This window comes from Ascaphus truei, chromosome 9 (assembly GCF_040206685.1).
Source record: "Ascaphus truei isolate aAscTru1 chromosome 9, aAscTru1.hap1, whole genome shotgun sequence".
NCBI classification, from domain to species: Eukaryota; Metazoa; Chordata; class Amphibia; order Anura; family Ascaphidae; genus Ascaphus; species Ascaphus truei.
The window spans coordinates 15,300,452-15,325,229 of NC_134491.1; the positions used below are offsets into that span (position 1 = coordinate 15,300,452).

Genomic DNA, 24,778 nt, shown 5'->3' on the forward strand with positions numbered 1-24,778 from the left:
ACATCAGAAACCCAGAACAGCTACCTCCACAGAAGGCCACTACCTCGCTAGTCTCCCGCAGAACTTGACATGACTTCTCTAGCGCTAAATCCCAGCAAATAACCCCCGCGCAGAGAACGTCGTGGTCTCCCCACCGTGGTTGACGTGGCCGTATACATAATCATGGCAGTAGGCCCCATTTCAAATCCTAAACATTGGGACCATATTTGACCACCGAGGCTTCAAAAACATAAAAAAGATAGGAGTTCGTATTCAAGCAAGTCCCTGGTCTCGGCCTGGGCGTGTAAATGAAAAAGTACTGCTTCTATTTTTAGCAGCTGGGCTGAAGGTTTAGCTTTCTGGTAATGTCACAGCCGTGGAAGTGGGTGATCCCAGTTTGAATCCCCATGTCAGCTCTCGTTGTGACCTTAGGCAAGTCGTGCTGTGCCTCGAATACCAAAATTAGATTGTAAGCTCTCTGGGACAGGTACTAGTTGCGCCTGCAAAAAGTGGTCGCGCAGTGTCAGCGCCAGGTAAGGGAACAAAGACTTACAGAACTAGAGCTATTTCGGAAGTTAAAATTAACTGGGTAGCTTTGCACATTTGTACCCCAAAATATATCATATTTACGACATGAGGCAGGAATTGTCTGGTGGCCATTATTTTACAGTGCCCTCAACATCAACAAAAAGATAATTATAAAAAAATATTGATGTAGATACTATTGTCTTCACAGACAAAATAATGAGCCTGTCTTCAGGTATATGCTATGTCAGGGTTTGGCCAACTCCAGTCCTCGAGGGCCACCAACAGGTCAGGTTTTCAGGATATCCCTGCTCCAGCACAGGTGGCTCAATCAGCGGCCCTGCCGCAGACTGCACCACCTGTGCTGAAGCAGGGATATCCTGAAAACATGACCTGTTGGTGGCCCTTGAGGACTGGCGTTTGTCACCCCTGTGCTATGTGTATATATGGAGACGGTAAGTGGGACTGCACTTTTAAGAGTATTTTGCCCAGTAAAAAAAAAAAGGCATTTTTTGGGGCGATAAGGCACGAGAGACGTGGTTGTAAAGCCACGAGGCCACAAGCACCATTCAGATCCACTGCAGCATTTTACAGTTTCCACGGCAACCCAGCCAGCTTTTTGAAATGCATTCACGTCACGCTCTGAGCTGCATTAAACCAGATACTTGTTTCTCTCTTGTCTTCTGGGAGAGACTTAGAAAATAATGTCTTCGAAATTGGACAAGAAGATGATGTGCAGTGCGCAGGCAGCGCAGGCGAGAGGGCGATCATATCAAAACCTTAACCCCTTCTTTTTCCGTGATGGGCAGACAACGCGGAGCACTGCAGGCCTCTCTGGCAGCTAACGGGTTAATTTGCGACTGTAAATTCCGACATCTTGGTATATATTTGAGACAGGAAGGCTGGTATACATGGCACGGGTAGCAATGATGATGAATGATGTGGAAGTTATCATTTAAAAAATAGCAATAAATCACAATGGAAAAAAAAAATAGTATCATTATATGCAATAACAGCAATACAAACATTCATGCGTTCGTTAGACATTCAGGGCACAAAGATTGCTGTATGTTAATAGTCCGTGGGATCTGCTTGTCATGCGGTAATATAGTGTATTATGAACAGAATTACTTCTGCAATCCTGCAGGAAAGACACTATATCATCACATAAATGCTAGCGCCCACTAGCCCTATTAACTTATTATAAATCAGGGTCTCGGTTTATAAAAAGGAATTGCGTTGTTTAAAATTAAAATGTATGCCGGACTCCCCCCATGAACTGCGGACGGATAGAACACTCCAAGAATGATTGGCTCATTGTATCCAGGGCAACAGCCTGAGCCAATCAGAGTGCTAGTTTTCAGAATGTTCCATGTGAGAGAAAAAGGAAGGGTCTGTTAGTGTTGCTGAATGGAGCATTCTGATTGGTCAATCTCACATCCCTGATTTATAATCTACATATAAATGAAAAATAAATAAATATATATATACACTTTAACTCCTGCAGTGCTGGCCGTGCAAAAAATAAAAATAGGGCTCTAATCAATTTAGTACCACTTTCAGCAGTGAAGGAGTTCAAGCTACTTTCATTGACAACGTTTGTAAATAGAATTTTTTTCTTGGTTTGTGCTTTAAATAAACATTCTCTTACCATTTGTCTGGTTTGTCCGTGGTTAGGAATACCTAACAAACATTAAAGAGAATAGATCTGGTAAGACACCATTTTTTTGTACCAAGACAAAAAATAAAAATATTGCAAAAGAGAGAAAAAAAAATATTTAGAGCTACTTTCTCATTTTCTTTTCACAAACATTTTTAAAATGTATGTTTAGCTTAAGAACAAAAGCAGGAAAACTTGAAATTGAATGATTAATGAATTCCAAGATCCAGTCTTGGAAACTATTAAAACGAATTAATAATTAAAACTATTAAATTCCTTAATTCAAAAAGCATACTTAATGAAAAAGGAGTGTTATTTGCATCATTCCAAACTACGGGCCTAAGATATCCTCAATTAATAGGGTTAGTGCAAGCCCTGTCTTATGCTATAAGGGGGCGTCTCACACATGGGATTCTGGGAAGTGAGGGTGAAGGGGGTGTTCTGTAGAAGTGAGGCATCCTAGTACCACATGTCTGGTAAGTTACACTAACCCTATTAACTTATTATAAATCAGGGTATCAATGTAAAAAAAAAAAAAAAGTAATTCAAAAACAGTGCTTAAAATTTAAATGTAATTGAGGTCTCCCCCCTGAATTGGAGATGAATGGAACATTCTAAAGAGCTGTTTTAACTGCTGGGCAGGGAGGCGGGATAAGTGTGTTTATGAGAACTGTCTGAACCAACCAGAATGCTCCATTTCTGAAAGTTCCATTCACGTGGTACCTGTAATGCAAGATAATTGGATCTGTGAGCAATACTGAACGGAGCATTCTGATTGGCCAGTGTCAACCCCCTGATTTATAATATACATGCAAATATACATAAACATATTATATACATATATTCCATAGCAATATTTAATCCAAGCAGTGTATAGTGAACAGTACCATATAAACAACTAGAGTATCTACAATAGGACTTTGAATGAGGTTGTATTTATCCTCTAAAAATGCGCTGCAGTTGTTTTTAAATAAATACACACATATATAAATATACACATACATACGCACAGACGCATATATAAATAATATAATAAGGTACACACAACCAAACATACCCAAAACACCTAGGTTTATAGTAGAAAGAAACATTTCGAAGCTCTGAACGGTGTTCTGTGGAAATCTGCCCCCCCTTTATGCAGACACAGCTCATATGAATACAATTCTATATTCTGTTATTCAGGGCTTATATTTATGCATAGCGACATGCAGGGAGGAATGGCAGAGTGAATTACACCCTGTCTGAGATTTTGTGTCTGCAGAATAGTAATTATTATGTTTGTCTTGTTCAAATACATGCATTCAAATATATATATATACACTTATAATTTTTTTGTGTATTTATAGATATATTTATATATCTATATATGCATATACATACATATATAAAAGTACACAGAACTAATCACCGTTTGTGTCTTGTAACATATTCAATAACATGTTTCAATTGTTAATATGTGCCTGTGTATACACACACACACACACACATTTATATATCTATACACATACACAACGTGTGAATATTTTGTCATGTAGGATAATATAGGGAGAATATGCAAAAGAGGTCTGGAACAAGTGAATTTGAAGTAATAAGACTAGGACTTAAATCCAGCATAATATATAATATATGAATATATGAATATATATATATATATATATATATATATATGAAAAGGGGATGATTGAAACGATTTAAAAAACAAAACAAACAAACGTGTGATAAAAAAAAAAACAAAAACAACTAGAAAGACCCAAGAAGAAGAAAAAATGAAAAGACAAAGCAATGTTCTTTTAGTGACGACAAATCTTGTTGCTATGGGAATAGTTGGCAGAAAAGAATATCACCTGATCATTAGAACAAGGAAGTGTGAGGCGGAGAGTGAATGAGGGATACATACTGTTACTTGTATAACAGTAAGCAGAATATAACGGCGCCTAGATGATGAAACATAAATCACCGGAGTGATTTCCCAATGGCAGTCCAGCCCTTACAGTCCAAGTAACATCCAGAGATAACTTGCTTGGTGTCTCATAACATGTGGGGATAAAAGAGAAATATCATAGTGCAACACTGAATGCAGACTAATATAAAACAAACAAATACTGACAACAAGAAAACATATAGACAGAATAGCTACAATAAAACTGGTAGCATTTAATGGAAAAATGAATGATGTGATAACACTCAAATCCCTTAACATATAGGAGAAACTGATAAGGAGATCACTTCTGGAGGGTTAAAACTGGAGTATTACTCACGAGAAGATGGAAATAAACCCTCAGGGGCATCTGACGAAGTGACTGAGTGTCACGAAACGCGTAGGGTGGTTTTATATACTGTAGAGATCACTTATGTGGACTTGCTATAGTTGCACTTCGGTTTTATTGTAATCAAAGTGTCTGCAAAGACTTTGGAGAGGCTTTTTGCTTCAGCGCTATATGCGTAGTGCACCACAGGGACTGTAAGCGAAGACGCATGCGCATCGCGTCATCCAACTGCGACGGACACAGCGGGCCTGTGTTCGTGACAGTGGGACACACGGCGGCAGCTCTTGTGGTCTGGAAGTGCCCCGTGAAGTTCCTCCACTGCGATCTACCACGGAGGCTACCACGGCAGCTGTTGCTGCTCCATGCTGGTTTATTTCCATCTTCTCGTGAGTAGGACTCCAGTTTTAACCCTCCGGAAGTGATCTCCTTATCAGTTTCTCCTATATGTTAAGGGATTTGAGTGTTATCACATCATTCATTTTTCCATTAAATGCTACCAGTCTTATTGTAGCTATTCTGTCTATATGTTTTCTTGTTGCCAGTATTTGTTTGTTTTATATTAGTCTGCATTCAGTGTTGCACTATGATATTTCTCTTTTATCCCCACATGTTATGAGACACCAAGCAAGTTATCTCTGGATATTACTTGGACTGTAAGGGCTGGACTGCCATTGGGAAATCACTCCGGTGATTTATGTTTCATCATCTAGGTGCCGTTATATTCTGTTTGTTGTGGTTCTGTTAGTGATCTGTATCAGTCATTTATTTCAGGCTGCCTAGTCCTTTATTTAAGGTTTTTTTGTAATTATTTTTAGTAGTTTTCACTAATTATGTTTTAAGCATTAGCGCTCTCACATATACAATGTGACGAAAAGAATTGTGTAACAGTAAGAGTATATATATATTTATATATATATATATATATAGTTACATAGTTGATGAGGTTGAAAAAAGACGTAGGTCCATCAAGTTCAACCTATGCTAAATTTAGACAACAGATACTTTTTCCTATATCTATACTTACTTATTGATCCAGAGGAAGGCAAACAAAAAACCCCATTAAGGGGAAAAATTAATTCCTTCCTGACTCCAAGAATTGGCAATCGGATTAATCCCTGGATCAACATCCTTCCCATGTATACTTATTTGGTATATCCCTGTATACCTTTCCCATCTAAAAAGATGTCCAAAATTTTTTTGTACAAATCTATTGTATCTGCCATCACAGTCTCCATGGGTAATGAATTACACATTTTAACTGCCCTTACTGTAAAGAACCCTTTCCTTTGTTGCTGGTGAAATTTCCTTTCCTCCAACCTTAAGGGATGGCCCCGAGTCCTTTGTACTGCCCGTGGGATGGATAGTTCTTTTGAAAGCTCCTTGTATTGTCCCTGAATATATTTGTATATAGTTATCATATCCCCTCTTAGACGCCTATTTTCTAATGTAAATAAATCTAATTTAGCTAGCCTCTCCTCATAAGTTAGATTGTCCATCCCCTTTATTAATTTGGTGGCTCTTCTCTGCACTCTCTCTAGTTCCATAATGTCTTTTCTTAGGTTTGGTGCCCAAAATTGTACTCCATATTCAAGGTGTGGTCTTACTAATGCTTTGTAAAGGGGCATAATTATGTTTACTTCCCTTCCATCCATTGCCCGTTTGATGCAAGATAACATCTTGTTTGCCTTTGCAGCTACTGCATGACATTAGGCATTATTGCTAAGCCTGCTATCTACAAGCACTCCTAAATCCTTCTCCATCAAGGATTCCCCTAATATATCTCCATTTAATTTGTAAGTCGCCTTTTTATTCTTGCATCCCAAATGCAAAACCTTACTTTTATCTTTATTAAACCTAATCTGCCATTTACCTGCCCAAGTTTCCAGTCTCTCCAAGTCCTTCTGAAGAGAAATTACACCCTGCTCTGATTCTATTACCTTACACAATTTAGTATCATCAGCAAAGATGGAGACTTTGCTCTCGATCCCAACCTCAAGGTCATTAATAAACAAGTTAAAAAGCAGGGGTCCCAGTACCGATCCCTGAGGTACTCCACTCACGACTTTAGCCCAACCTGAAAAAGTTCCATTTATGACAACTCTCTGTTGTCTGTCTTTTAACCAGTTTTCAATCCAGGTGCATATATTATTACTGAGTCCAATTTGCTTTATTTTGTACACCAACCTCTTGTGTGAAACCGTATCAAAAGCCTTTGCAAAATCTAAGTAGACCACATCAACTGCATTACCCTGGCCTAAATTCCTACTTACCTCCTCAAAGAAACAAATAAGGTTAGTTTGGCAAGATCCATATATATATATATATTTATTTTAACCTGGAAACAATACATTGACGGTAACCTCTTGTTTTCAAGTATGTCCTGGGTACAAAATAATAAGCTTACAGCATTACAAGTTGGATACCTTGAAGGTTCTGATACTATAGAGAAGGGGGCTCAACTTCAGTCTTCCAGCCCCTCCCCCCAACAGGTCAGGTTTTCAGGATATCCCAGCTTCAAGGCAGGTGGCATAATCAGAGGCTCAGTGACTCACCTGTGCTGAAGCAGGGACTGAGCCACCTGTGCTGAAACAGGAACTGATTGGACCACCTGTGCTGAAGCAGGGATATCCTGAAAACCTGACCTGAGGGGGGGTGGGCGGCTTGAGCTCCCCTGCTATAGGGAGGGTTAGTCTTACCTGTGGCGGGGCCGAAGGCGGCATGCCGGCAGTGAAGATCCTCCTCCTGCAGCGGCAAGACGTCACGTGACGTTGTCATGACAACGCGACGCCGCAGAAGCTCGCTACGCGTAAGGTAAGACCTCCCCCAGCTATGCGCACGCACCCCCCCGTCCCTACCTTGGGGTGAGCAGCTGTGTAGTCCTGCCCGGTTCGGGGATCCCACCAGGCTCTCTCCTCCAGTTCTCCCCTCTCCTGTCGAGCGGAATTTGGATCCCGGCGCCGACAGGAGAAGGGAGTGCGGGCCCCCCGAAGACGCAGGGCCCAACCACCTTGCCCTAAGGCCGACCCTGTAACAGGGGTCTTATCATCACAGCTCTGCCGTCTTCAAAGCTTATGCACAAGAAAACCTTGTACGATCGATGTGTTAGTCCAGGGGTGCGCAAACTTTTTTGTCAGTGCCCCCGCTGCCTGCTCTCCCCCCCCTGCTCACACCCCCACCCTCCCTTACCTTTTCTCCGTCGGTTCCTGACATCATGCTACGCTGCTTTGCCATTGCAACGTCATGTGACCTCACGGCGGCATTTGACAGATTTACAGAGGCCTTGCGCGCTCCCTCTGCATTTAATTTAAATGTTGTGGGGAAGCGCGCATGGCCTGTGTAAGCCCCGTGCCCCCTCCAGAAAATGTCGCCCCCCCCCCATGCTAGTCCATTATTTAATAGACATCACAATGTACAAAGTATCTTACTTTTTCTAGGTCCAACGCAGCCAGTAGCCGCCATGTATTATAACACAGACACTCCCATTTCCTATTATCTCATAGATGGAACGTCTCATTTATTATAAGGAGCGTTACAGATTTCTGAATCTTTACTAAACCGTTACATACTTTGCTTCCCTAATTTGTGCTGTTACCCCAAAACGTTATATTATTTATATATATATATATATATATATATATATAAATAATGAATAGCCGATACCGTTCTGTGGCTAACTAAAAGCTTTTATTTGTGTGAGCTTTCGAGATACACTGATCTCTTCTTCCGGCGGTGTATCTCGAAAGCTCGCATCAAAATATATATATATATATATATATATATACAGGTAAACCCCGTTATAGCGCGGTCATCGGGGGCCACCCGATCCGACCGCACTACAAACGGGGTCGCGCTAATTAAATTAAATAAATAAATTAAACAAATTTTAAAATGGCCGCCGCGCCCGGGGTTCCGTGTCTACAGAGGGGGGAGAGCTGGGATCGCATCATCGCACCTCCCTCCTCCCTCCTCCCCAGCAGCAGTGTTGCCAAGTCTGCGGTTTTACCACCCAATTGGGCTAGTTTTAGTCCAAGTTCCGCGCGAAATATTAGCTAGTCGCGGGTTGCGGGTTTTTGGGCTAGTTAAATTTTCTTCCGCTATTTTTTGGGCTTCTGCTGAACCTTATAGCAGGGGCCATTGAGAAGCTGCCCACATCCCTCTGCAAGTTGTCCCGTGACTCACGTACAGCTAGTGCAGCCATTGGAGCGCATGCCCCCGCCAGGCGCAAAGTCCCACGCACCCCCTATACGTGGCAGGTGACCAATCATCGCGCACAAGTCTGATGTGAGCAGGATAAAGTCGGAACATGGCGGAGAGCTGTGCGTGGCTGTTAGCGCTGAGCACTGGGGGGGTGGTGGGGGGAGAGATCTCTTTAAAACCTTGCTGCCTTCCTTTTTATCAACAGTAAGTAAGGGCGACTGGTCGCTTTTATATCACAAATGGGAAATAAAAAGTGCCCCCCACGGTCATGGAAAGGAGGCGATGTGTATGTTGTTGCATAAACGTGATTAAAAATGGGAGATGCGTTGAAACCCAGCTTACAGTGACTGCTGATCTACAAATTAGCCAGGTTGAGTAAATTATCAGGAAGGGCGCAATGTGTATTAACTACTTCATAAATCAAACTCCCATTTGTTTACCCTGAATCGTATCCTTTAAAACTTGGACAAGAACCACATTTATTGTAATCTGAGTATTATAATACCCCCCCCCCTTTAGATGCGCCCTAATATTAACCCCATTCCAGCCACTGCTTGTGATATTTGGTATCCTATGACTGCCATGTTTTTTTTGTGTGTGCCACCTTGAGCTTCATTTTAGCCCTATTTAACCTTATTTTTCAATGCATTAGCAAACAAAAAAATACAGATCATACCTAAACTTTGCAATCAAGGTTTACAGACTCAGTAACAAGCTATATAAATAAATGTCAGCTGTACTCCCCATATCTATTTATACTAAAATGCCCATCTGGAAGGGGTCAGGATGAGAGTGTGTTTGTGTGAGTGTGTGCAGTGTCCTGTGAGTGTGTGCAGTGTGCAGTCAGTGTGTGTAGTGTCCTGTGAGTATGTAGTGTCCTGTGAGTGTGTGCAGTGGTGCAGTGAGAGTGTGTGCAGTGAGAGTGTGTGCAGTGAGTGTTTGTGCAGTGAGAGTGTGTGCAGTGAGAGTGTGTGCAGGTGAGAGTGTGTGCAGTGAGAGTGTGTGCAGTGAGAGTGTGTGCAGTGAGGGATGTTTTTTTTTTTTTAAACGGGAGCCACGTGAAAACCGCGTTATAACGGGTCGCGCTATAACGGGGTTTACCTGTATATATTATATGTTATATGTTGCCTTTTTCACCCACCATAACTTAAAACGTGATGGTGTATATATATATATATGTCCTGATTTACAGAAATATATGATAAATTATGCTCACAGCTCAGTAATCCTGCAAGTTTCAAATTTACAGACTTATCACTTCTGTAAAAGCCTTTTTAGTTGTACTTTTCTTGACAGGCTGACATAATATTATTACTGCAGTAATATAATGCTTCCATGCAGGGATTTAGCTAAACAAGGCATGTCGTCTACATGATATATGTACATGGTAACTAGAGAAAATACATGGTAAAGATTTAAGTTTTCTTTAATCTAACCCGATAACCTCAACAGAAACAGACAAACTGAAAATACGGACCACAGGCCTATATAAAGATAACAGCTACACGCATTGAAAAGAAAAAGAATGATAGGATTTCTTAACTCGATACGTTACACCAGCGGTCCCCAACCTTTTCGGCACCAGGGACCGGTTTCATGGAAGACAATTTTTCCACGGACTGGGGAGGGCGGGGGGGATGGTTTCGGGGTGATTCAAGCGCATTACATTTATTGTGCACTTTATTTCTATTATTATTACATTGTAATATATAATGAAATAATTATACAACTCACCATCATGCAGAATCAGTGGGAGCCCTGAGCTTGCGGGCTTATAAAAACTGTGACTGAGACAAGTGCGCAGTGTGGGAAAGAGGCGCGGACTAAAATAAGTGTCGGATTATGACTTCTCATAAGGAGCGCGCAACCTAGATCCCGCGCATGCGCAGTTTACAGTAGGGTTCGCGCTCCTATGAGAATCTAATGCTGCCGCTGATCTGACAGGAGGCGGAGCTCAGGCGGTAATGCGAGCGAAGGGGAGCGGCTGTACATACAGATGAAGCTTCGCTCGCTCGCCCACCGCTCACCTCCTGCTGTGCGGCCCGGTTCCTAACAGGCCACGGACCGGTGGTTGGGGACCCCTGCGATACACTACAAGAAATGATTGGAAATTCGCCTATCGCCAATGAGGACAGAACATGTAATCAGAAATACTTCTAAGGGAATGGTATAATAGTGAGGCCTTGACTTGCCCCAGTGGCTGTGTGTGCGTGGGCGCGCAAAGCGCTGTGATGCGTACGCTGGCAGGGAAGACAAGAATTTTGTCTTCCCGTGCCGCGGTCAGCGCGCAGCCAATGGCAGGGCAGATATGCCCCTTCATGGCCGCGCCCCGTCATGGACCCGCGCTCCCCTTCAGACCGCCGATCGCGGCTGTAGTCTCAGCACCCGCCACCATGTTGCCAGGCGCACGTGCAGCAGGGAGGACAGGGGCCGCAGCCTTACAGGGCTTCTCATGCTTACAGCGTTACCAAAGAGAGAGGTTTTATAGTCTGTAGCACGGGTGGCCAACTCCCGTCTTCAAGAGCTACCAACAGGTCAGGTTTTCAGGATAACCCTGCTTCAGCCCAGGTGGTGCAGTCTTCGACTGAGCCAGCTGTGCTGAAGCAGGGATATCCTGGAAACCTGACCTGACGGTGGCCTTTGAGGACTGGAGTTGGCAGTGGCGGATTTCAAAATCTGCAGCAGATGCTGACTTTGTTGTGCCGGCTCCTGCGGCGGACGAGTGGCTTCCCGCGCTGCACCTGTGAAGGTAGGTGATCTTTTTTTCCAGACCGGTTAAATGTCGCACAACCTGGAATGGATACCCCACCTCTCCACGGTATAAATGGCGACTGGAACATTGAACTATTTAAATGTAAATTCGGGTCAGTACCCCGTTCAGCACCCTCTTGCTGTGCATTGCAGGCCGTTCATTTTCACCCCAGGACTGGGACTGGGACTGCCAGCTCCCAAACTGGGCCATTTCCTTTATTTGGGGGGGGGGGGGGGGGGAGGAAAGGGTGGCTGTTTATTTACATTGCGTTGTGCTGCACAGCAACTCGTTTTAGGCTGCGTCCATAGTGCTGGCGCGCACGCGTGACGGAGTGCAAGGAGGCGCACTCGCCTGTTGCCTCAGCGATCTGTGGACTTGGAGGACACGTGTGACAGGGGGGGCGGTTAGGGGCGTGGCCATTACGTCACCAGGTCTGGCTCGCCTTCATTGGCTCAAATGCTCGCGTGACGCTGCCGTCGCGTGCAACAACAAATTCATTTTTCTCCTCCAAATTCTGCTGCGCTGTCGCACTTCCGTGCGCAGTATGGCTGGACTGGTTAAGGTAATGAATTTGTTTGTGCCGCGCGCGGTCACGCTCACTATGTCCATACCCCTTGAATCTAACCACAGAAACAGCTACAACCAAGTCTCGTTTAGAATCGGACCCCAGGCAAGGGTTTATTCCGCTGATGGGAACGTCCGCAGAGACACACTGGCTCTTATTTTAAAATCAGCTCCGATAGTTAAATAGAGAATCAGATTCTGACCAGGCTTGATTACCACACAAATGTGAATGGCTGATAGCCTCATTGGTCGTCATATCACATACGGTCAGCTGATGGCAAGACATGGCAATCTGAATAATAACCCCCCAGCACTAATATTCTCCTGGGTCGGTCGTATTTGTTTCAAGCTTTTTTTCTTTTTTACTATCTGAACAGGGGGTTCCCTGCCATGTGCGGACACCATGGTTCTCGAGTGATGAGTCGTTTTAAACTGGGGTCAGGCTTGCTCCAGTAGAAAGTTATCGAGAAACTACGCTGTGGCTGTCTGTTACCTGGCAGCCATATTTGTAGGTTTTGTTAAAATCAGCATAAAAAAACCCTACAATTATCTCGGCAGCCATGGACCTACGTGTACGTGTGTGTACGTGGTCTCCGGAGGCCAGGGAGCACGGATCAGATCAGAGACCACTCCCAGGTTAAGGTAACAGGTAGAGGGGGTTCCTGCTTTAAGGGTGCTCTCCCTGCTTGGGCCAAAATGCAACCAAGCCAGTAACATGATTAAGTGGCTAAATCTGGCCGATTGTCTTTATTTCTTTTAGAAAAACTTAAATAAATGGCAGAGGGGCCTCTAAGATTTAGCAATCCACTGCAGAAGAATTTAATAGATCATCATGAAAGTTCTCCATAAAGACCCCTTCCAGCGCAGCGGATACAGCCTTTCTAATGAATAGGCTGGAGGGTGTCTCTCGGATTGCAAATAATGCCTTCATGACCCATTGACAGAAAGCATCTTCTAGCATGGAAGGAGTATTCTGCAGTAACACCTCTTCGCAGTGGTACCCCTTGTGTACAGGGGTGTTGAAATCTCATGTCTCTTCCAGTGTACTGAACTCCCATACTAGTCTATTAAAAGGTATCGCCACCGACAAAAATACCTACAGTTCTCCAGGACATTGCATTGCTGGCCTGTCTCAGCCAAAGACTAATACTCTTTTCACCCCATCCTCACTTGGTTTTATTTTATAGATAGGCTGTGGCCTCTCACACAGCACCCACAGACGAGTTCACTACATTAGCTATAAATACAAAGTGAAAATGAAAGTGATGCATCTATAACCGAGGTGGGCAACCCTGTCGCCAATCGCCACAAGTTGCGAATTGGCCATGAAAGTGTGGCAAATTTGAGTTTGCCAGCTACCGGACACGTGTCCGGTATTACCACTGTCTAAGCGGCAAGCGCGAGTGTGGCGGCAGTGGCCGATGGAAGCGCTGGTGCTGAGGAGGCGAGTGCTGAGTGGAGGAGAGGATGACCAATCAGAGAACGGCAGGGGAGGAGCCCAGAACCCGGCACCAGAGACTCCTGCAGGGACAGGTTACGGTGCTGTCTGGCAGGAGAAGGTAAGAAGAAACACAATTCGGGTTGAGGAAGAAATGATTATGATGATGATGATGGTGGTGGGGGGATTTCTCAATTTTTACATGGTGTGGCGAATTTCACTTTTCATTCGCCACACCTGTTGGCGACATTGAAAAATAGATTGCCCACCTATGCTCTATAACATATTTACGAACGTTTCCCTTTCCTTTATACTGTGTGTGTACACACACACTCACACTCTCAAAGAACACTGCTGTTCACACAAATTCCTAGTGAACTTTAAAAAAATAAAAATTAAAAAAAATATAAATAAATAAAATAAACACATTCTTCCAATAAACTCGTCGGCTTTGAGATATTTTCGATCTGTAGAACACAGGTTAAAAAAAAATAAAACTACTAGTATTAGTAACTAATAAAGCGATTTGCACACAAATAAGCAGCACCCACAAAACGTACATACATTCATACACCAGCGGTGCACACCTGGATTTTCACGTGGATGGACAATATCTTTCTAAGTTCACACCAGTTTCATGCGTTATCCGTTTAACCCCGCTGCTGCCAGATTTCAGACTGATGTCACGGTCCTTAATTGGGAGAGCGCGCCATTACACAGGGAGGATTCTGGGAAGAGGATAGAGCACCGATAGATTCTAGAGTCAGAGTCAATTTACATTTTTTTTCTTCTTTTTTTGGCAAGTACAATTTAAGTAAAAAAATTAAAAAAAAAAAAAAAACTTACAGTAGTATTTATAATTGGTCTGTCATCCGATCTGTTTAACGTGAAGTTAATTTTGGGTGGGATACCAACTTTTTAGTCTGCATCCTCCCATCTTTCTTAGCCCTTCACTGCATCTTAATCTTCATTACTTCGGTATTGGTTGCATCATCTACACACCCCATAACACAATGCTCTATAACCTGGTTCTGCGATCGCGAGTCCCCCGGGTAATCACCGCAGGGTGGGATGTGTGCAGCAAGCAAGGCTGAGACACCCGGGAGCACTGCATTTGGAAGGTGGAATTTTGGTAAGCGAGAATACATACGACATATGGATACTCTGCACTGCTGCACAAAGCGGGACGGCCAAGATTGGTTCCTTTGAATGGATTCTGCCCTATAGATTGGAAGCGCTTATGAGCAGTACCTTTGCTCAGTACCTTTTGTATCAGTTTCCGTTCATTTGTTCTGACTGTGTAGGTCACTCTGTTTATGCATCGACCGCCCCCCCTCCCCGCCCATACATACTACATTGTGGCCTATGTTGGTGCTTTATAGACGGTAACTTGACACAGGTTAAATGGCACATTTCATAAACAAACTGGAAGCGATCTACGTTTTTGGAGGAGGGGATAGTTCCCAAGAAATGCGCCAACGTGATGGTTTAAATAAAATGTGGCGACTTCCCCCAAACGATGGATTTATTTTGCAGGACTCCTATTAATAGTCAGAGGAAGACAGAACCTTCCTATTACACATTTCAAAAGTCAGAGATGATCTCTCTCCCATCCTCCTCCCCCCTTAAAAAAAGAAATATATGTAGAGAGTAAACCATGTCAACTAAAACTTGAGCAGAGACATACAGAAGTGGTTAATCCTGGTAGAGAATATGTGAAAGCAGAAATCATTTGTGATCGAATATTTTGCCTTTTCACGGCATTATTCCTCCTTTCCATATCATTTTAAAAGTTAGTTGGTAAACAAGAAACTGGACGGGTGTTGGATATACTCCACCTATTCCCCTTAACCCAAAAGCCTCCACTGACAGGGCGAGCTTATTACTGAAGGAAACCCTACATTTGAAAAAAGATTTAAATAAAAACGTATGTCACTTTTATGCAACTCACAACAGCCAGATAATGAATTTCTGTAATACTTTTCACTGCCGGATGAGTCTGCAACACAGTATGGGGGCCTTAACCCTTTTAAGAACAGGGGTAGCCAACTCCAGTCTTCAAGGGCCACCAACAGATCAGGTCGAAGACTGAGCCACCTGTGCTGAAGCAGGGATATGCTCAAAACTTGATCTGTTGTTGGCCCTTGAGGACTGGAGTTGGCTACTCCTGGTTAAGAAATGAACAGAAAACAGAAGCAGATCTGTATTGTTTTCTGGGGTGTTTTTGTGCGTGTAAGTACCCAGAAAGATATTGTCCATATAACATTTAGCGAACGACACAAAGAAAACGCAGCACTTGAAGCCACAAACAAGTCTACAGAAGCCACAGAACACGGAAAACCAAGCGCATTCTCCTAGCAGAAGCGGAACGCCTTACCCCTGCTAGGCATCAACAGGCGTTTCTTCATGTTGCCTGTCCGAGCACCAATAAAAAAAACAGGGGAAGAGAGAAAGAAAAATGCCACATCAACAAATCGGAACGGTAACATTCATGTTATGTTTAATTAAATTAAAACACACACACAAAAAAACAAAAAAAAAAAACACATCAGTGACACGTAAAAAAAACACTTGCATTTAGAATATTTAAAAACCAAGAGGGGAAAAAAATACATTTCTATTTACACCGGAAACACAATGTGGGGTGGAGGGGGTGGGGGAGAGAAATACCCTTTGGTCAGAAGCTGCTGATCTTTCCCTTGTCCCTAAGACATGGTCACAGATGTAATTTAGGGGTGGACAATATTATGTGCAAATCAATATGGTCAAACACACCTCTATCAAAGCCCCAGTCACTCAATTTGTACCAAAAAAAATAAATGGACTGTCTGCTTTTCTTGACCCGGATACCAGACGTCTGAGCAAAATCTTCCATTACTTTCTAAGAAATATTCTGTAAAAATGTTTTTTTGTGGGTCCTCAAATTAGCGTTTTTTTAAAATTCTACATTCCCGATCTTTAGAACACCTGCGACGCGCATTGTTCTGTTCGCAATGCGCACACTCTAACCCCCAATAAAAGCCGGAGGGTACATTGTTTGTGCTATAATATTTGTGACAGCTTTGCAAAGATATTAAAGGTGCAGTTCCCACGGTACGTTTCTTCTGAAAGATTTCTCCCCCAAGCTGTACAATTGGCCGCCTGATTTCACCCCTCTCAGGTAAACAAAACAAAACCCATCATGTGATCGTCCCTCGTGCCCTGGACACACTGTCCGTGCGGTGACGTGTACAAGAGCCCCACCCCCACCCACCCCAGTAACCGAGTAAAAGGCCATGACACGGCTTACTACGTCTCGGGGGGCTCTGGAGTACGGGCCCTGATGAGGTAGCAGGAATGTAAGAGGGCACCTTAAGGGTTAATACGGTAGTTAAGCCCGCCTGACTTGGTGCCATCAGTAAACCTTAAAGAACTGCCTCTGGGACGCTCACGATAAGACTTTGTTACACATTTCTGGAGTCTGCAGCTCTGTGCTGCCTGGTGAGAAGCGGCAGAGGGGGCAGTGGCATGTGAACACTCTACTGCAGGCTTTCAGCCTGTTTAAATACAAATGAAAGCAACAGCTAGCTAAATAACATCTACCCAAGTGGTTAGTTATCTGCTTTAAGGACGGCATCACATCAACCTCACTTTAAAAAGGTAGGTCAATTTTTAGCAGGGAACTGCACCTTTAAAATCAGACAATGATTTCACAATGGCATGGACGAGTGCTTAGTGAATCTCGAGGCTCTGTTAAGTGGGACTGGGGCTTCGAGGTGAGCAAGACAGAAGTAAAGTCCAGCAGAGGGGCGTTCCGCTGCAGACTGCAAGAGTCCAGCAAAACATCACAGTTTCAATATTTGACATGGTCAGAGGGTCCTCAGGAAAACAGGAGCGGAGAGGGGAGAGAAAAGTGAACACCCGTCCAACGGGCTCATGTCCGGGCAGTCAAGTCTTCACAAGTTGGGTCACAATTAGAAGGTGCTCCATTTTCTCTCCCCGTCCTGTATTAGCTGCTTCATTATTTTCTCCCTGCTACATGCAAGGTAGGGCGGGAGTCGTTTTCCATCCATGCTGCTGCTCCGAGCGGCTCTTCTTCCTGATCTGTCCCTAAAACAGTCTGCAACACAGGTTGGCGTTACAAACTCGGCACACATCAACAGCTCTGCTCTTACAGACAGGAGGCGTACTCTATACAGCCAGAGAGGTGGAAGGCGGAAAGAGGAAAACCTGGCCCACCTACCCTGCCTATCTCCAAGCTGCTGCTATGCCTTGGCTTAGGGGTGGCCAGCTCCAAGGCCTCAAGGGCCACCAACAGGTCAGGTTTTAAGGATATCCCTGCTTCAGCACAGGTGGCTCAGTCAACGACTGTGCTGAAGCAGGGATATTCTGAAAACCTGGGCTGTTGGTGGCCCTTGAGGACTGGAGCGGGCTGCCCCTGCCTTAGACCTATTTGTTTCGTGGATTTTGTTCATATTAAGGACACCCGAGCGCTGAACAAGGAGGCAGACAACCGACTAGTGATAACGTAGCAGAGGCTATCATCGTGGGAGTGAAATTTCTCGGCATGGACATTGCTCAAAATGATGCTGATTTGTTTTTGGGGGGGGGGGGGAAGGGAACATGTCAAATCAGCAAAGATACATATAGATCTTCATTTCAAACATATCCTGGGAAATAAACCGAATGGCACACGGTCACAAAGTAAAAAATATGGCAGAGGTAGGGATTGAACCAACACAAGCAGGACCATGGCCAGGAGTGACGAGCCTTCTATTTGGAACACCAGTCATAAGAACATGGCGGCCTGCAGCTGTACAGTTATGTAACCTTGGCCATCAGCTGAACTATGGACTATGGCCACAGAACTGGCAGCAGCTGCATATTCTGGCAGAGATAGAAAACAAGCGAGAATACCAAGACTAGGCACGGAGAGAGGTACGCTTACCATCCATCCCGTTATGCTGCTCGTAGCTACGTTTCCCCAGGATTGTTGGGGATCCGTTGTTAATGACCGGAGAGGACTTGGCGGGCGTGAGGCTGTTGCTGATACTGGTGGAAATGTTCTTTATTGGGTCTGGTTTTGGAGGACAGGGGTGCGCCTCTGTGAGCAATTAAAAAAAAAAGACACATTAAAGGTTTTTTCCCCAGGGCCATTTAAGAAGGCGTAGCCCCCTCCGCTTCTGGTTTTTTATATTTTTCCCAACGTTGCCGGCACCAGGACTCGGCAATGATCACAAAGAATGGGAAATGAAATACTCTACCTATATACCGCATCACTTCTTCTAAAGGTTTTCGGACAACTTGTTTGAATATCAACGGGTTCTTGGATGCGTCGGGGAGCAGCGTTGTGCCTGCAGCACAATTAGAAACAAGAACTGAAAAAAATGAATAAAATCACTGTACTTCAATCTACATTGAAAGCCGATACAGTAAGAGGCTGCAGGGCGATACTTTTGCACCCGTGCAGCACTGCAGGTTTCTGCAGCAAAGTGCAATGAACACAATCCAGTTCTGCATTAACACCTTCGTTGCCAGTGGGGACGGCCACACACACCAAAGCAAGCGGTTTACCGCGAAAGGGACATTTAAAATGGACATTAAACCTAATGTTTAATATCCACCTCCACACCGTTTCCTTACGGCAATATTTCGTCATTTCGCCCGGTCTGCCTTGAATTAACAGCGTCACGGGGGGAGTTGTGATGTGGAGCAACTCATCAAACACACATTCGAGAACAGGAGTGGCAAACGCCAGTCCTCAAGGGCCACCATCGATCAGTGTTTCAGGATATACCTGCTTCAGCACAGGTGGCTGAAGCAGGTATATCCTGAAAACCGGACCTGTTGGTGGCCCTTGAAGACTGGAGATGGCCGCCCCTGTTCTAGAATGACGGGGTATCCGTTTACAATGTCCCTTTAGCAACCAGCTGATCTAAGTGGCCGGGTTCCTGCGGCGGTGTGAACGTGCAATGCTGCGTGCCGCTTCCGTTCAGCAGCGCGGACACTTACACTCGGCTTTGATGGCGGCGCTGTTGATGGGCATGTACGGGTGTCTGGCCGCGTACAGCGGGCGCAGGATGTCCCGACAGAGCCGCCTGGCAATTCGGGTCAGCTTTGTGGTTTGCAGGAAGAAGGCTTGCCGCGTCTTCATGGCGAACTTTGGACTCCCGCTGTTTCTCATGGGAAGCCCGTGCGGACTCTGCAATATGGGAACGCAACAGAGAAGTTCACACACCAGCCGCCTCCGCATAGGACACAAGCAAAGCAACGCAAGTCCCCCAGGCAGCAAGGAGGTGCATTCGCCGGGACACTGGCCTCCACATTGGATTCCCTTTTTCAACATAAGTAAGCTTGTGGTGGAGTAACAAATGCCCCGGGTGTTAGGCAATCGCAAAACTTGCGGAGGAAACAGGAGGACGGAAGGAAATGGACTCGCTCGGTTTTTGAAAGTGCTCAAATTTTTCACTGCACAAATATTTGGCCAATCTCTAATGAAAAGGTTTGCGGATCAGCATTATCTGTGCGCGGGGATTTCACACAAGGTGCTGTGGGCTGCCTGGCGTCTGTGCAAACAAAACGGCTGACATCTGTGCGGAGAAGCAGGTTGATTTTCAGCGAGATAGAAAAGTAAAAAGGTGCACTCTCTGGTCACTGCAGCAGGAAGTGCCTCGGGTACACGCCCCCCAGCAGCAGGAAGCGCCTCGTGTACATGCCCCCAGCAGCAGGAAGCGCCTCTTGTACACGCCCCCCAGCTCACTGCAGCAGGAAGCGCCTCGTGTACACGCCCCAAGCTCACTGCAGCAGGAAGCGCCTCGTGTACATGCCCCCAGCAGCAGGAAGCGCCTCTTGTACACGCCCCCCAGCTCACTGCAGCAGGAAGCGCCTCGTGTACACGCGCCCAGCTCACTGCAGCAGGAAGCGCCTCGTGTACACGCGCCCAGCTCACTGCAGCAGGAAACGCCTCGGGTACACGAGCCCAGCTCACTGCAGCAGGAAGCGCCTCGGGTACACGCCCCCAGCTCACTGCAGCAGGAAGCGCCTCGTGTACACGCGCCCAGCTCACTGCAGCAGGAAGCGCATCGGGTACACGCCCCCAGCAGCAGGATGCGCCTTGTGTACACGCGCCCAGCTCACTGCAGCAGGAAGCGCCTCGTGTACACGCCCCCAGCTCACTGCAGCAGGAAGCGCCTCGGGTACTACATCCCCCCCACAGCTCACTGCAGCAGGAAGCGCCTCGGGTACACGCCCCCAGCAGCAGGAAGCGCCTCGGGTACACGCCCCCAGGTCACTGCAGCAGGAAGCGCCTTGTGTACACGCCCCCAGCAGGAAGCGCCCCGGGTACCCGTCCCCAGCAGGAAGTGCCTCGGGTACACGCCCCCAGCTCACTGCAGCAGGAAGCGCCTCGGGTACACGCCCCCAGGTCACTGCAGCAGGAAGCGCCTTGTGTACACGCCCCCAGCAGGAAGCGCCCCGGGTACCCGCCCCCAGCTCACTGCAGCAGGAAGCGCCTCGGGTACACGTCCCCAGCAGGAAGCGCCCCGGGTACCCACCCCCAGCTCACTGCAGCAGGAAGCGCCTCGGGTACACGCCCCCAGGTCACTGCAGCAGGAAGCGCCTCGTGTACACGCCCCCAGCAGCAGGAAACGCCTCGGTTACACGCCCCCAGCAGCAGGAAGCGCCTCGTGTACACGCCCCCAGCAGCAGGAAGCGCGTCGTGTACACGCCCCCAGCAGCAGGAAGCGCCTCGTGTACACGCCCCCAGCAGCAGGAAGCGCCTCGTGTACACGCCCCCAGCAGCAGGAAGCGCCTCGTGTACACGCCCCCAGCAGCAGGAAGCGCCTCTGGTACACGCCCCCAGCAGCAGGAAGCGCCTCGGGTACACGCCCCCAGCAGCAGGAAGCGCCTCGGGTACACGCCCCCAGCAGCAGGAAGCGCCTCGGGTACACGCCCCCAGCAGCAGGAAGCGCCTCTGGTACACGCCCCCAGCAGCAGGAAGCGCCTCGGGTACACGTCCCCAGCAGCAGGAAGCGCCTCGGGTACACGTCCCCAGCAGCAGGAAGCGCCTCGGGTACACGCACCCCAGCAGCAGGAAGCGCCTCGGGTACACGCCCCAGCAGCAGGAAGCGCCTCGGGTACACGTCCCCAGCAGCAGGAAGCGCCTCGGGTACACGTCCCCAGCAGCAGGAAGCGCCTCAGGTACACGCCCCCAGCAGCAGGAAGCGCCTCGGGTACACGCCCCCAACAGCAGGAAACGCCTCGGGTACACGCCCCCAGCAGCAGGAAGCGCCTCGGGTACACACCCCCAGCAGCAGGAAGCGCCTCGGGTACACGCCCCCAGCAGCAGGAAGCGCATCAGGTACACGCCCCCAGCAGCAGGAAACGCCTCGGGTACACGCCCCCATCAGCAGGAAGCGCCTCGTGTACACGCCCCCAGCAGCAGGAAGCGCCTCGGGTACACGTCCCCAGCAGCAGGAAGCGCCTCGGGTACACGTCCCCAGCAGCAGGAAACGCCTCGGTACACGCCCCCAGCAGCAGGAAGCGCCTCGGTTACACGCCCCCAGCAGCAGGAAGCGCCTCGTGTACCCGCCCCCAGCAGCAGGAAGCGCCTCGGGTACACGTCCCCAGCAGCAGGAAGCGCCTCGGGTACACGCACCCCAGCAGCAGGAAGCGCCTCGGGTACACGCCCCCAGCAGCAGGAAGCGCCTCGGGTACACGCCCCCAGCAGCAGGAAGCGCCTCGGGTACACATCCCCAGCAGCAGGAAGCGCCTCAGGTACACGCCCCCAGCAGCAGGAAGCGCCTCGGGTACACGTCCCCAGCAGCAGGAAACGCCTCGGGTACACGCCCCCAGCAGCAGGAAGCGCCTCAGGTACACGTCCCCAGCAGCAGGAAACGCCTCGGGTACACGTCCCCAGCAGCAGGAAACGCCTCGGGTACACGCCCCCAGCAGCAGGAAGCGCCTCAGGTACACGTCCCCAGCACCAAATGGTTTAAAATCAGCAGCAATATAAATCTTCTTCCAAGGAAGGAACAGAGCAGCACTCCAGAGGTCTTGCACAAAATAATCAATTTATTGAAGTGAAATCAACGTTTCGGTCCCCAACTTGGACCTTTGTCAAGATGTTGTGAGTCCGAAACGTTGATTTCACTTCAATAAATTGCCAATTTTGTGCACGACCTCTGGAGTGCTGCTCTGCTGCTTCAGAAGATTTATATTGCCGCTGATGTTCCGCGAGTCAGAGGAAGCGATCCCCCCCCCCCCCCCCCCCGATACACACGTACCATGTTGTTACGGTTCGGACCTGGTCGCTCGCCATCTAGTCTTGTTGGCATCTTCAAGCCGCCGTATTTCTTCCAGTAGGCCCAGCACATTGCACAGAGGCGGCACTGCATGTTCGGGGGTCCCCAGGAGTACCACTGGTATGACGATGCAGCTGGGAAGGAAACTAAAATATGTAAAAAAAAAACCACATCACTGAGGGACCATTTCCAGGGCTCTGCCACATGTGAAACCGATGGCCGCAGTACAGGTTATCTACAGTAAGGTTTAAAGGCGCAATTCAGTTCTGTGGTATAAGATACTTACTACTACTATTATTATTATTATTTTTAAATTAAACTCTTATTGATATTTTTAATGAGTTTTAATATACTGAGCATCCTTTGTTTCTATAGCAGGTTTAGCCCACCTCCCCAGCAGTGCAAGATCTGTGTAACACTTTCCTGTTTGTGATCATTTGTTGCCAATATTCCCAGCAGTTTGAGCTGCAAATTGTAACAATAATGTTACCTTAGTAATATAAGGATACATTGTAGCTGCTGAGTTACACTGACTGAAGGATTTATTGAAACTGAAAGGCGGCCATTTAGTGAGCCCTGGGAAGCAGAATCTTTGCCGGCCGATCACGGGAGAATGGGTCGGTCGTCAGGTTAGGTAATTAGTTTTCAATAAAAAAAAAAAAAAAAGGTAATCAAAGGCCGTATATATATATATATAAAAATAAAAAAAGTTTGTTGTTAATAAGTGCCGCTTGGATTGCCTCGAAGTGAACGTGCTCCACTTACCGGACGCCATTACCATATTAAAAGCGCAATCCCTCCCTACTCTCCAGCAAATAGAAATACTATGTGTGAGCACATCCACGTCTCAGACAGGCCCACAACCCTCCATTTCCCCATCATCTCTCGGCATACAGTGCTTCCACTGCAGCCAGGGATTCTGGGTAGTGGCATGCAAATAAGCACAGTGACACCTTTTGCTTCTTGTCCATTTAAACATGGAGGGCTTTTTCAGCACAGCCTGGGTTAAGTGTAGAGCCAGTAACCCTGCTCACAGACAGCTTTTTCAACCTTTTGGTCTCCGTGTGGAGTCGGGTAATGGCCACTCTCCACAAATACACATCTTTTTGTCTTTGGTTTCCTCTATTGATACAGGGGGAGGGAGGGCTCTTAAGTGCTCAACTGCAAAGTTATACCCCAATGATGCAGCTGTAACGTTGCCCACTGGAGCAGTTCTGCCCACAGCAGCCATATTGTTCTCCTGGGAAAGTAATCCCCCATCCCGCTGGAAGAATCACCTCCCCCCCAGATCGACGAACGTACAAAAACACTCACTGTAGCAGCTCTCACAGGCGCGACCCGCTCCCATGTTCTGGGCTGGCACGGGTGCCCCGTTCACCACTCCAGGTTTGACATTATTCACATTTATCTGATTGGGATTTGGCTTGTTACTTGAGAAAGAAAGGAGAAGGCACACGGTCAGCGACAGAGAACACCTCCAAGCGCAAACACGGGAGCCTCAGGTAACCCCCTTCTTCTAGAGGGTGGCGTCAATGCCCAAAGCGAGAAGAACTCAAACAAGATCATTCAAACCCGGGTGTAAGATCTGCCCCAATGTGAAAAACGGTTTATGCCGTGGAACATAATCTAACACAGGGGGTTTTCCACTCCAGTCCTCCAGCCAACTCCCCCAACAGGTCAGCTTTCAGGATATCCCAGCTTCAGCACAGGTGGCTCAGACCAAGACCGAGCCACCTGTGCCGAAGCTGGGTTATCCTGAAAACCTGACCTGTTGGTGGCCCGCTAGGACTGGAGTTGCCCACCTATGGTATAGACCAGCGGTGCGCAAACTGGGGGGCGCAAGATTATGTAGGGGGGGCGCAGGCTGCGTGTGGAGAAACCTGGGGGCGGGCGGCCAGAAGCTCCGTGCAGAGGCTGCTTCCAGTTCTCTGCTGTGTCTTGCAGAGGGGGCGGGGCCTTGCAGAGGGGGCGGGGCCTTGCTGCGGGGCCTTCCCTGCACACAGACAAGCCCTTCTCCTCCTCCTGTCTTTTACCCGCCCGTTTTCAGCAGCACATGGGGGGACCTGAGCAGGTTTAGTTACTCTCTCCCCCTACCTACATATGTGTATGTGTGTG

At 47.0% G+C, this 24,778-nt stretch overlaps 1 protein-coding gene across 12 annotated transcripts in view; it reads right to left on the bottom strand.

Moving 5' to 3' along the window:
* The window catches only part of MTA1 (metastasis associated 1), a 65,007-nt gene that overhangs the window by 11,488 nt on the left and 28,741 nt on the right, over window positions 1-24,778 (bottom strand). For 3 of the 12 annotated variants that reach the window (XR_012803766.1, XM_075613459.1, XM_075613462.1), the window contains 7 exons: window positions 23,978-24,093; window positions 22,646-22,809; window positions 19,374-19,563; window positions 18,626-18,739; window positions 18,310-18,465; window positions 15,760-15,795; window positions 2,156-2,187 (listed from right to left, as the gene is read on the bottom strand). Coding sequence is in view for 11 of the 12 variants with exons in the window: in XM_075613459.1 (XP_075469574.1) it covers window positions 2,156-2,187; window positions 15,760-15,795; window positions 18,310-18,465; window positions 18,626-18,739; window positions 19,374-19,563; window positions 22,646-22,809; window positions 23,978-24,093 (808 nt within the window). In the remaining variant the exon portion in view is untranslated. Of the gene's footprint in view, window positions 1-2,155; window positions 2,188-15,759; window positions 15,796-15,860; window positions 17,482-18,309; window positions 18,466-18,625; window positions 18,740-19,373; window positions 19,564-22,645; window positions 22,810-23,977; window positions 24,094-24,778 lie in introns of those variants that run through there. The other 9 variants (XM_075613460.1, XM_075613463.1, XM_075613461.1 and 6 more) reach the window with 8 other exon arrangements.